The 14,626-nt window shown below is 36.1% G+C and overlaps 1 protein-coding gene across 5 annotated transcripts in view; it reads right to left on the bottom strand.

Moving 5' to 3' along the window:
- The window catches only part of ptprua (protein tyrosine phosphatase receptor type Ua), a 235,975-nt gene that overhangs the window by 86,444 nt on the left and 134,905 nt on the right, over positions 1–14,626 (bottom strand). For all 5 annotated transcript variants that reach the window (XM_026241054.1, XM_026241057.1, XM_026241053.1 and 2 more), the window contains exons 6-7: positions 6,131–6,308; positions 3,247–3,540 (exon numbers count right to left, since the gene is read on the bottom strand). In XM_026241054.1, the coding sequence (XP_026096839.1) occupies positions 3,247–3,540; positions 6,131–6,308 (472 nt within the window). The remainder of the gene's footprint in view (positions 1–3,246; positions 3,541–6,130; positions 6,309–14,626) is intronic.

The raw sequence follows: 14,626 nt of genomic DNA, 5'->3' as shown, positions 1-14,626 counted from the left end.
ACGCGTATCATTACACTCCTAATATATATATATATATATATATATATATATATATATATATATATATATATATATTTAAATCAAAACATTAGATGATTAGAGAAGTCCTGCACACAATTTCAGAACAGAAGTCTTAGTTTTGTTTTGTTTTTTATCAGAAAGTAAATGTATGAGATTTTGATTAAAATTAAAAATGAAATATGCATAGATGAATTGTGCACAAAAAGACCTATATTATGCATTTATATGAACTTGTATTCATTTCCATTTCATGGTGATTTTAAAGGTTCTTAATGAAATCTATCTATCTATCTATCTATCTATCTATCTATCTATCTATCTATCTATCTATCTATCTATCTATCTATCTATCTATCTATCTAAACAGAACAATTGATGGCCTGACAGATGGATGGAGCTGGAGAGAGAACAGCTGACTCTGACTAACACACATGAACCCTAAAGCAGTGAGAGACCGAGGTGTTAAAGTACATTTCATAGGTAATTCAAAGAGTTCTCATTACATATAAATTAGCATTTAAGGAACCTCTGCATCCTCTCTCTCAGTGCAGATGCGATTAGAGCTGCTATGAGTTAATTGCAGGTGTCATGTGTGAAGGCAGGGGTCCTGGTCTGTCTTTCCTGTCACTTAAATTCCCTCTCTTTCACTCTGATGAGTGTTTCGTCCCAGAGACAGACAGACAGACAGACAGACAGACAGACAGGAGATGAGCCCAGTGAGTCCTGCGTGTCTGTAAAAATAAAAGCACTTGGCAATACAACATATGGAGCACTACAATAAATGCACACTGATGAATGAACATTGTCATTATATTTGAAAACTGAAAACATAAATATGAAAAGGAGGTTCTGCCAAAATATCTCCAGTTCATTTTTCACATTTTAAGATTGTAAGACTAAGAAGCAATCTGGTAACACTTTATGGATAATGTATAAATGTATTCATAATGATGTTATAATGCATTGCATCTTTTCCTAAATAATTGCTACCGAGGTTTAAATGCATTGTAATATTTGCAGATTCCTTGTTACCTTTGATCGGGTTTGTTTGCCGTGTTTTACTGCATCTGGCTTTCTGAAGGTGTAACAATGGCTAGATATTATGATGTTTTATAAGTGTGGTTACAATTATTCATGAGTTTATACAATGCATTAAAACACACTTGGGACCTATTCTTCCTATTAACTGTCTATTAACTACAACTTTTGCCTCAATAAACATCTATTTTGCTGCTTATAAATAGTTAATAAGGTAGTTGTTAAGTTTAGGTATGTGGTATATTAAAGGATATAAAAATATGGTCATTTATAAGTAAAAATAAACAGTCAATAATAATATGCATGCTAATAAGCAACTAGTTAATAATGGTAATTGGTGTATATATATATATATATATATATATATATATATATATATATATATATATATATATATATATGTGTGTGTGTGTGAGTGTAAAGGTTGCAAAAAGGTAATTACAATATTGAATTAATAAATGAATGAATACAAATAATAATTCCAGTAATGAGTATTGAAAATGTGCAAAGTACATACAAATAAACAAACAAAAAACTAACTATTTTTGTATTATACTGTAGCTATGACAGTTTAGGGGTAGTTGTTGAAAATAATGTTGAATGCAAACACTCTTCTTTGTCCTAGACTTCTTTGTCCTCAGTGAAAACATAATGCCTTATGTTTATTTCTTTTGATTGTTGGGGGATGAAGTGTGTTTTCATGTTGACACCCCTGGCTCCCTGAGACAGTCAGTGTCCAGTCAAGCCTGCGGACCTCTGCCCTCCCTCCGAGTCCCCCAGACAAATCAAACTGATTACACTAATTAATGAGACACAGCTACTGAAACTCCCACAGGCCTGATGAGGATGGCCTAACTGCTGGATCTGCCACACACACACACACACACAGCAGACAGAGACAAAAAATAAATAAAAGAATGACTGATAAATGCGGTGAAAAAAAATACGCAGACGGAATAGACACCGTTGGTCTGCAGTGTCTATTATGTAATATTAATGAGGTACAAGTTGATTTTGAATATATCAAGCTTAGAATGGTGTTTTAATATATATTTTTTTAAATGTTAAATTAGCATATTTCTGATTTAATCAACATTTAGTAACACTTTCAATAAAGCCTGTAAATATAATATATGCTAAAAGTTATTCACAATCCTTTAAATCATTAAAACAATTACATAAATATTGATTAGATTAAAATTAAATTAAATAAAATAAAATAAAATAAAATAAAATAAAATAAAATAAAATAAAATAAAATGAAATGAAATGAAATGAAATGAAATGAAATGAAATAAAATAAGGATATTGAATTAGTTTGAACTGATGTCACTACCCGGACACACAGAGTATGTATCAATGTTATGTTTGTTTGTGATAATAAGGTTATCTGTATGTTAACATAATGTACCTACATGAAAATAACTCCTTGAGTAGAGGGAAGGATATATTATAATATTAATATAAATTATAATATAAATATTCAAATAAATGCACATGAAATTATGCAGAGTGATACAGAAATACAGAGCAGTAATGCACCTTTAGTGCCTCGACATCAGATACCAAAAATAAAGATGTCTGCCATATTAGCAACATGTGTGCGGTGTACAGTTTGTTAAGGGACCAAGTTCTTCTGCTGCTGGTGATGACCAAGACTAATAGAGTCTCAGAGCACCTTCGACATTGATATATGAAGCCCAAAAGCAGGGTTACAACACAAGTGCATTTATACTAGAGTTGTGTCCAGTTTACTTCAACCAGACAAACAACACACGCTCCTCAGAGGACCGGAGAATAAAGCCAAAATGTGATTATACAAGACGACTTGACTCTGTTTGGCTCACCCTGGATTCAATTTGAACTAAGTGAAATTATGGTTTTCAAAAGTCCACGTAACAGCATTACAACGACATCCCATTAACTCATGCATGTGCAACCATGGTTACAGGGGGTGGGGTGGGGTGGGTGGGGGGGGCTGTAAAACCTTAATGAATTAATTTACTGTGGTGCCATGAACATACGTCTGAAAACTGTTGACGGTCACATTTACCACAGATGAAATCCCCTGATTTTAATAAGAATTCCAATGAAAACCAGTGGATGATTTCCACTCATTTGAACTCTAAATCATTTTGATGAAACATTTAATAGCTGAGTATTGGGGAAGAAAATGAGTCCGCTCACCGGCACACTTGGTTCTGCTGACCAGCGGGGGTCCAGGCGGGCCCGTCCCACCCTCTCCGGGCCGCGTGAGGAGCACACTGATGCGGTACTCGGTGTCCGGCTCCAGGTGCCAGACTTTATACGTCAGGGAGTTGACTCCGTGAGTTTCGGACCAGGGCGAGTGGCTGGCCCGGTACACGATCTCTCTGCGGATCACCGGCCCGTCGCCCACTATAGAGTTAGTGTTGAGCTGGATGATCAGGTAGGTGGGGCCAGAGCGCAGCAGCTGGGGCGGAGCTATCGGAGTGGGCGGGACTACAACAGATTACAGCAAGAGAAGAAAGAAAGAAGCAAAAGAAAACGTAATACTTTCAGATCAGACTAAAGTGATCAGGGAAATAGATGTCAGGTAATCAGAAAGATCTGCAGAGCAGCTGGTGCTACACATACAGACCACTCAAGGTTTGACAGACTTTACCACATTCAACCCTTTTGTCAACAAATCTTCTGTGTTTAGTATTAACAGTATCTACAGCATACTGTTACTGGATGAACCAATAGGGTTGGGCCGGTAAACGATGTCATCGTCAGGGATTTGTGTGGTCACATGTGTGTAGACAGCATCACTGATTATACTGAGTTCCACTGACTGATCTTTATATAATCAATCTCTATTATAGATCAGACGTTCTATAGTAGTTTTTTGTGCTGCGCTGCTCGGATCCGATGTAGACACAGTGTTAGGAATCTTTAGTTGTTTTCCCTTACAAGGATTCAGGTTTCAGGCACACCCCCTAACTACTAATATGGTAATATGTTAATAAACCGAACGGAGAGTTGTACTAATAACTGACAGTGTCATATTCAAACGAATGAAATTTGCTTCCTGATTGCTCAGTGTTTCTAATCTCTCAAATGACATGAATCATCATCTCTGTATGAGATGCTATCAGTATAACAGTACGACTGTGAAACCTTGACTTTCAATATTTCAATATAAAAATCAAAGATGAATAAAGCTAATGAAAGCACAGATGTAGATGGACATGCCTGAACACACTCTCAAACTGCTTTCACAGGAGAGGTTTCTGCATCAATTGGAAAGCCACTGGTCCTATTTAAGTGGCTTATTATGAGCTGCACCTAACAGAGCCTTTTTCTTCCAGTAGAGACGGACGAGATGTTCCAGGACTTGACGAGCCTGTTATGTGTTGCACAATATAACTGCAGGAACATCTTAGCATGGCAAATCTAGAAAGTGTATACAAATGATGCCAAATTGTGTGTTGAATCTAAAGCTGATCCTATGAACACTGACATTCAAAAGTTACTATTTTACTGCACTATTATTCAAATAATATGACTCTTATGAACCAGTTCTCTGCAAAGAATATCTAAAAAAATGACTCATAAATCAGTATAATCAGAGTTATCAGTCTGAATCAGTCTAACGACTCGCTTACTCACTAATGCATGAGTTAAGCTAATCACAATCTGAAGTGGACTTATGTGTTCATATGGTAAGCAAGGTTTCATGCCGGTAAGTCTATTTTGACAGACAGGAAATTGCCTGAATTAAGAAGTACATGCAAAGCATCATGGATTGGTCCTGTTGCTCTTCTCATCATGCCTGTGTGATCACACTGTGACGCAAATACAGCACACTTCAGCAGCTGATAAAGGAAGTTAAAAAATAAACTCTTAAGCCACTGTGAAGTACATAATGTACTCGTTCAAACAGAACACAACAGCATTGATTACTCCTTTGTTTTGTGGACTCTCAGTGGCATTACCTCAGCTCCAGGAGAAGCGTGACTCATTCGCTATTTCAATCACGGCACCATTGCGAGAGAATCACTGCCAGGGCAGTGACGAAGCAGCGTGTGGTCATTTGCATAACTGATTGCACTGGTAATTTGGTTATTTCCGGGTTAGATATGTCTCTGATTGGTGGATATGACCATAATCAGTCCACCGGCTCAGAGAGGCTACAACTCTCTCAGGCGTTCGGCGTTTGCTGAGGAGATGTGATGTTTCAGAGCATCAGCGAGATGTGCTCAGGTGCTGGTGTTTTGATTGGGAGTTCAGAGGATGAGAAGAGTGCAGAACCTGCTGTGCTGTGAGAAACTAACCTGGCAATAGCAAAGAATGATGGCTGAAGTATGATCTAATTTAAAGTGTTATGTCTGAAATGTATGGTTCCTTATTCTAGCTGAGACCCTTCAGCTTAGACACAGAGGGACCAACTGGCACTGATTAAATTTTTCATTTAAATCCGCTTGTCTTAAAGGGACAGTGCACCCAAAAATGATCATTCTCTCATCATTTACTCTCCCTTGTGTCATCCCAGCTGTATATGACTTTCTTCAGATGAACACAAACAAAGGTTTAGGAAAATATTCCATCCTTCTGCAAAAGAACTATGCAAAATAACCATGACGGTAATCCATGCGACTCCAGCTGATGAATCTATCATTTTATTGTTTCAGAAGACATTGATTAGGAAGTTTAATAAACAATAGCATGATATATAAATATTCCACAATTTAAATAATATATATTTGTAACATAATGAGACTGAGATTTATTTATTTATTTTTATTAGAATGAACTTTGGGGGAATGTGCTAAAAAATTGTGTATTATATTTATCATAAATTAATATATAATAGTAAAAATATTTATTTTATTTTATTTTATTTTGCCAAGAAAGAGAGTTTGGAGTTTGCAGTCAAAAGACCTAGAATTGCTTCCCTGAAAAATAATTGCACACCTGAAAACAAGTGCCAACTAATAAGAATTAAACATCCAATACAGTATAGACTTATGTAACAAATATTAAGATATTCATAAAAACACAGTTGCAAAGAAACAAAAAGTGTAGTTGAAAGAAACTCTGGTCATACCTCTGACGACTAGTTCAGCAAAGTTTGACACTGCGGCTCCGTACGTCGACTGAGTGAGGCATCGGTACAGATCCTGCTCTCCACGCTGGGCTCCGCCCACCTGAAACCAAGCAACCAATCGACGCTCGCCTACTGATGACGTCACAGAGTACGGTGACATCAGAACACCGTTACGCCTCTGAAACAGAGAGAGGGGTACGAGATACATAAGCAAAAATGCATAGTACATAAAAATGATCAGTGAAGTACATTTCATGACCACATTCATATCAGCTCTGTGTAAACATTTGGACCACATTTTTCTGGACCGAATCAGCTTTACGTTAACATTAATTATAACACAACACAAGCATTTCCTCTCGATCTGTGCATGACAAGAGTATTTCTATGAAACATTTCCCTCCATAAATATTCATGATTACTTTAAATACAATAACCCCACAAATCTTTACACTGAAAGTATGGGAAGCCAAACTCAATTCTGCAAGAGCTCGGAAAATGGCAGATTTATCAGGGAAACGAATGTGTAAATTAAGGAATGTATAATATTACTTAATATGGTCACACTTTATTTTTAAGGTCCAATATTAACTAACTAATAACTAGGAATTTTGTTTTATGATTGATTTATAACTTATTTTATGGTGCATAAAGAGCACAAGAAAACTCCAAGCTCTCATGAAGAGCTGGCATATATTGCTGATGTGTTTGGCTGTAATAATGATGGCCAAACCGGTGTGATCTCCTTTATTCTTCAAAAGCAGCTAGCATCTCTGAATAGCCTATATCACAAGGTGTCAAGGACCAGGAACACACAGTCCCTTCATTATTTTAACACACACGCACCCTCCAGGTGTTTGGACAAAGCAGCGGCTCATGAAAGAAAGAGCCTGTCATTCAAAAGGAAATGTAGAAAAAAATTTAAACTGCACTTAAATGAATCATTCTCCCTAAATTCTGGCATTATTTATTTCCATTATGTCATTCTAAACCAGCATGACTTTCTTTCTTCCATTAACAATGAAAAGTACTTTTAAAGTTTCATATACTATAAGAAGTCCATTGTAAAATCATTATTATGAAGTTGTAAATAAGAGCATTTTACAAGAAAATACTATTTATATTTGTATTACTCTTTCTACTTCAGAAATGTCACCTTCAGTGTGTAACTTGCTGTTCCTTTGAGATTTTTTGACTACCAATTTCAGAATGAAAATTGTTTCAAATAAATCCTTTTGTAGAAACGTTTTGTGAAGTTTCTTGCACAAATTTACTGTACTATTTGAATTGGAAGTGTTATTTTAGTCATTTTTATTTAATATTTATTACATATTACATGTTGAATTAGTTTTTATTTTAATTATTTAAATTTGACTTTACTTTCATTATTATTAGTAGTAATAGTAGTAGTAGTAAGTAATGCTTATTTCTATAGCACCTTTCAAGAGTAAGTGTCAAAAAGTGCTTTACATCTAAAAATAAAGAAAGAAATAAAAATAGACGACAGTTAAAAGAACAGATTAGACAAAAGCAAGTTTAAACAAGTGAGTGTTCGGCCGCTTTTAGCATTATTATTATTACAACTACTTTCACTACTATTATCAACATTTCCAGTTTTTTTTTCATTTAACTTGACATAATTGCATATTTACATTTTAATTCAGCTTTATTTCAACAAAGAAAACAAGGTAACACTGTTATAAATTGCATTCATAGATCACTAACAAATATCATACAATGTTATCAGATCATTATTTAATATTTAAATAGATACAAATGAGAGATTATGTGCTTGTAAATATTTATTAATGAACTTAAATTGAACCTAAATTAAAATGCTTATAAATGTATTTTATTAAACGTTATATCCATATGATCATGAACGCAAATACAGATAGCATCATTGATTTGACTTTTGCCTTGTTTCAGCAATAGTGTTCTAAAACAAGGTGGGGAACGTATTTGACTGGTTTGTCAAACTGCAATTCTGGAATCATATTTTGTAATATGTAAATGAGTAAAAATGTTTTATATGCTGTTGCTGTTATGTGTTGTTGATTTTATGCCTTTAGCAAGAATATAAACACCCTTAACTAATCACACTTTATTCAAACTTTATTACAGTAGCTAAAAGTCTAATTCCTATGAAGGTACTGAATGTAAAAATGTGCATTAGAAGACATACAAATCACTTAAAACCATTTAAACAACCAGTTTAACGACATTTGTAAGCATTCAGATGCACATAAATCACCTGTTAAAATCATTAGTACATTATCTGAGCTATTTGGATATACAGTATATGAACTAATGCTATATTAAGCATTATAAAATGTTTGTTAATGTATTAATAGAAGATACAACACTAGTTTGTAAGACTAGGAAGACACTGCAAAAAGATTTCTGTTCATATTTGTTTTGGGTTTTTTTGACTACCCTTGGTCACCATCTCCTAACACCACACCATCCGCCGGTGCCTGACAGAGCACCTTCAACAGCCTTCCTTCATCTTCTCTGAACTGCTTTGAAGCATTCATTCGTGATGCTGGCAATTGGAAAAGAAAATAAACACACGACTGAAATGGCTGGCGATTACACAAATGATGTAAATATCAGCATTTTACGGCTCAGCGCACTGCCTCATGGCCACGCCACAGCACCTGAATAAATAATACACATCAATTAAACTGGGGAGAAACGTCCTCGTGTCAGCACACGTCTGAACTGAGACGGGAGAGCTTCTGCTATAGTGAACTGGAGATGTACGCAATCAGGTTTGTTTTTACTATTTAAACCGCAGACAGAACACAGCCGAAAGACTCTCAGACCAATGGGGTTTCACTCAAAGCCAAAACCTGATCAAAACACAAGCTGCAAATAGTGCATCTCGACAGGAGACTTCAGTTAAGATTACTGGACACGGCCGATGAGCTGCAACATTAACAATATGTTTACATCACATGCAGGTCAACAGACATTTGGAGCTAAATGCTGTAAATCATAACAGCACAGAGGAAGGATGAATTATTTACAGATAAGCTTCTGTTTCATTTCAGCTCTCTTCTTCACATTTGCGTGTTTATTTATTTTTACATTATTATTATTTTTTTTAATTGGAGCTTGTTAAATCATCTAAACCAACATGTATGTTAGACCCTATTCCATCTAAGCTCCTAAAAGAGGTGCTTCCAGAAGTCATGGATCCTCTTCTGACTATTATTAATTTGCCATTGTCATTAGGATATGTCCCCAAAACCTTCAAACTGGCTGTTATTAAGCCTCTCATCAAAAGAGATGTATCCTCACAATAATAGTAGTATCCTCACAATAATATTCATTCTTAGAGAAAAATGGAATCTGTGAGGATTTCCAGTCAGTTTTTAGACCGTATCATAATACTGAGACCGCTCTAATAATAGTTACAAATTACCTTCTCTTATCATCTGATCGTGGTTGCATCTTTCTATTAGTTCTATTGGATCTTAGTGCTGCGTTGAACACTATTGACCACAACATTCTCTTGAACAGACTAGATAACTTTGCTGGCATTAACGGAAGTGCATTAGCATGGTTCCAATCATACTTATCTGACCACCATCAGTTCGTTGCAGTGAAGAGGTATCATATTGATCAAAAAAGCAGTATGGATTATCTCAGGGCTCAGTACTGGGACCATTACTTTTCACCCTATACATGTTACCCTTGGGAGATATTGTCAGGAAACATGGTGTTAGCTTTCACTGTTATGGTGATGATACTCAGCTCTATGTTTCTTTAAGGCTCGGATGACATACCAATTTGAAAAATTACCGGAATGCATAATCAATAAAACCTGGATGAGGACTAATTTCTTACGCCTTAATTCTGAAAAAACAAACAAACAGAGGTGTTAGTTATCGGACCTTAAACCTCTGCATGTAATAACCTAGAACACTGTCTAAGTCTTGATGGCTGCTCTGTCAATTCTTCGTCATCAGTTAGAAACCTAGGTGTGCTATTTGTTAGCATCTTTCCTTTCAAAGACAAATTTCTAGCATTTGTAAAACTGCATTTTACACCTCAAAAATATATCTTAAGTATGACCTATGCCTATGAACACTGCACTGGCTCCCTATTAAACATTGTATTGATTTTAAGATCTTGCTTATTACTAGCAACTCAGTATTTGAACAAGCTCTTATTGCATTAAAGTCCTCCACATCTGCTGTATTCTAAAACTTCTGGCAATTTGATTATATTTAAAATATCAAAATCAACTGCAGGTGGCAGATCCTTTTCTCTGGAAAAGCCTACCTTACATTGTTCGGGAGGCAGACACACTCTGTCAGTTTAAATCTAGATTAAAGACCCATCTCTTGAACCTGGTTTACACATAATAACACATTTCTAATATTCCAATCCTTTAAAGGATTTTTAGACAGCATTCATTAGGACAACCAGAACTGGGAACACTTCCAATAACACAAGATGTACTTTCTACATCGTTAGAAGAATTTTTCGTTCTTATTCAGATGGTCACCGTAGTCACCAGATCCAGTCTGTATCCTCTATGTATCCTATGTATCTGTATCCTATGACCTCTGCTCATCTCTAATGATTGGAAATGTAATCCTTCAGCTCAACAGGTATCAACAGCTCCTTTAAATCTCATTCAGTTACTGTTACCTACCCTCTTAAAATTCATTTTGTAGTTGTCTATCGACCCCCAGGACCACTGGGTAACTTTTTGGATGAATTAGATGTGTTGCTCTCAACCTTTCCTGAGGATGGTACACCCCTAGTTATGCTTGGAGATTTCATCATCCATCTAGATAAACCTCTGTATGCTGATTTCCACACTCTGATTGCCTCTTTTGATCTCAACCGAGTGTCAACTACTGCTACTCACAAATCAGGCAACCAACTGGACCTTATTTATACACAAAACTGCTCTACTGACCATGTTCTGGCTACTCCACTACACACGTCAGATCACTTCCTCCTCACTCTTAACCTCAACATGATCCCTGACACATCACTTACCCCTCCACATGTCATCTTTCAACGTAACCTACGCACACTTTCACCCTCCCGGCTATCTGCAATGGTTTCATCTTCACTTCCTTCCCCTAAACTGTTTGCATCTTTGGATGCTAACAGTGTTACTGATACTTTCTGCTCCACTCTTACATCTTGTTTAGACACTGTTTGCCCCTTATCTTCCAGGCCAGCCCGTAACACCCCTTCTTCCCCTTGGTTATCTGATTTTCTACACAAACACTGTTCTAAGCTTAGAGCTGCTGAAAGGGTGTGGCGCAAATCCAAAAATACTACTGACCTTAATGTGTATCAGTCACTTTTTTCCTTCTCTGTTAATGTCTCCACTGCTAAAATGACATACTACCATAACAAAATTAACAATTCGTCAAAACTCTTGTATGCTTTTTAAAACATTTTCCTCACTTCTTTGTCCTCCTCCTCCCCCTCATGCTTCATCTCTAATACACATTAGTGCACAATTTTCCACACCACAATCAATCAAGCTCATATCACCACCAAACATACACTCATTTACTACATCCTTCTCTTCACTCTCTGAGGCAAAAGTCTCAAAACTCATCCTTTCTAATCACCCTACTACTTGCCCGCTTGATCCTATTCCATCTCATCTCCTTCAAGCCATTTCTCCTGCAGTTGTACCTGCACTCACTCACATCATCAACACACCCCACCACACTGGTGTTTTTCCCTCATCATTTAGACAGGCTTGTATAACTCCACTACTTAAGAAACCCACCCTCAACCCATCTCTTTTAGATAACTACAGACCAGTTTCCCTCATTCCTTTCATTGCAAAATTACTTGAATGAGCTGTGTTCAACCAAGTCTCTACATTTCTCACACACAACAACCTCCTTGACAGCAACCGATCTGGCTTCAGAAGTGGACATTCAACTGAGACTGCCTTGCTCTCAGTTGTTGAAGCTCTAAGATTAGCAAGAGCGGAATCCAAATCTTCAGTACTTATCCTGCTTGATCTGTCCGCTGCTTTTGACATGGTTAACCACCAGATCCTCCTATCAACGCTACTGGTGAAAGGCATCTCAGGAACAACACTTCAATGGTTTGAGTCTTACCTATCAGATAGGTCCTTCAAAGTATCTTGGAGAGGTGAGGTGTCCAAGTCTCAACATCTAACTACTGGGGTGCCTCAGGGCTCAGTTCTTGGACCACTTCTCTTCTCTGTCTACATGGCATCATTAGGTTCTGTCATTCAAAAACATGGCTTTTCATACCACTGCTATGCTGATGACACTCAACTCTACCTCTCATTCCATCCTGATGATCCGACAGTAGCTATTCGCATCTCAGCTTGTCTAGCAGACATTTCTTGCTGGATGATGGACCATCACCTTCAACTCAACCTTGCCAAGACAGAACTGCTTGTGATTCCAGCAAACCCATCGTTTCATCACAATTTCACCATCAAGTTAGGCACATCACCCACAACTCCTTCAAAAACAGCTAGAAGCCTCGGAGTTATGATTGATGATCAACAGACTTTCTCAGACCACATTGCTAAAACTGCCTGATCCTGCAGATTTGCTTTATTCAACATCAAAAAGATCAAGCCCTTTCTTTCGGATCATCCTGCACAACTCCTTGTTCAACCTCTTGTTCTGTCCAGGCTGGACTATTGCAATGCCCTCTAGGCAGGTCTTCCAGCCAGCTCTATCAAACCTTTACAATTAATCCAGAACGAGGTAGCAACATACATTTTTAATGAGCCAAAAAGAATACACGTCACACCTCTGTTTATCAATTTGCACTGGCTTCCAATAGCTGCTCGCATAAAATTCAAGGCATTGATGTTCGCCTACAAAACTACCACCGGCTATGCACCCATTTACCTAAATTTGTTACTTCAGACTTATGTGCCTCTAGAAGCTTGCATTCTGCAAGTGAACGTCGCTTGATTGTGCCATACCAAATAAGCAGAAAGTCACTTTTACTGACTTTTAAATGAAATGTTCCCTCCTGGTGGAATGACCTCCCCAACTTAATCCGAGTTTTATTTTATTTTATTTTAGTTTAGTTTAGTTTAGTTTAACTGTAATAAACCATGCCACTGCTGACATTTTGGGAGTTAATCTAACTGAAGAGTGTTGAGATCCAAGGAACATTGGACCAAACTATAATAATAATAATAATAATAATAATAACTAGAAAAAAAAGTTTGTTGAGACAAACTTTAAGTTGGCTTGAGAAAGCCTGACCAGAAAGTTTGAAGAAGTTTAAAAAAGTTAGAAGTTTATAGTTTATAGTTTATAGTTTATAGCATGACTAACATATTTCTAACATGATTAGCATGTTAATAGCATGTTGCTAGCATATTGTTATCATGACTAGCATGTTGCTAGTATATTTCTAGCATGATTAGCATTTGACTAGCACGTTGTTAATTTGTTTCTAACATGACTAGCATGTTGCTAGCATGTTTCTAGCATGATTATCATGCGACTAGCATGTAGCTAGCATGTTTCTAGCATGATAAGCATTTTGCTAGCATGTTTCTAGCATTATAAGCATGTTGCTAACATGTTTTAGCATGATTAGCATGCGACTAGCATGTTGCTAGCATGTTTCTAGCATTATTAGAAGTTTTTAAATTGCTTGTTTATTTTTTTCTTCATTATTATTTCACTTTCTTTTATGTAAAGCACTTTGAATTAACACTTTGTACGAAATGTGCTATATAAATAAACTTGCCTTGCTTTGCCTTGCCTTATTAAAAGTTAAGCTTTTTCTCTGATACATTTTCCCAAAGCACATTCGCAGCTTACTACAAAATAAGGTTGGAAGAACATGGACTGCAAGAAAGCAGGTTTGAGAATCAGTGAGAATCATATATATTTATATATATATATATATATATATATATATATATATATATAAATATATAAAATTAGATTTTTTTATTTTTTTGTGAATTTTTTTTGGGGGGTATTTTCTTAGTTCATACAGTATGTTAGGTTTTACAGTTAATTATTAAGGTATTTTATCAAGGTATTTTAATTATCACTTTTTTAAGGTAAGATTCAGAAATAACACAGAACAATATTTGTTTGATAATCTTCTAATAGTTGAATGAACTCTCTGAACTCGTCAAATGATATATAATAAGTCATTGTCATTTGTTTGTTTTAAAATGTTTCCATAGGATGATATTTCTGTGGTAATGCTTATTATTTATCTATTCTCTCTTTATAGAGGGAAATCATGCTGTAGCGAAGCAAATGTGACATTACTGGTTATCAAAATGAAAAGTTTTCAGCAATTAAACAGATTATGATACAGTTGTGACACTGTTGTGTGATTTTAATTGCTGGTTACAGTCACAGCCAAAATCAGGTTTGTGTGTGTCTGTCTGTGGTTGTGGGCGATGCAAATAATTAATGTGCTTTAAAATTGCCCTACTTTTCATGCTATGCTAATTTTATGTTAGATAATGGTTTA

Source organism: Carassius auratus, linkage group LG44F (assembly GCF_003368295.1).
Source record: "Carassius auratus strain Wakin linkage group LG44F, ASM336829v1, whole genome shotgun sequence".
In the NCBI taxonomy this organism is placed as follows: Eukaryota; Metazoa; Chordata; class Actinopteri; order Cypriniformes; family Cyprinidae; genus Carassius; species Carassius auratus.
The sequence above is the reverse complement of the archived record's forward strand: the minus strand, read 5'-3'. Positions and strand labels throughout refer to the sequence as shown.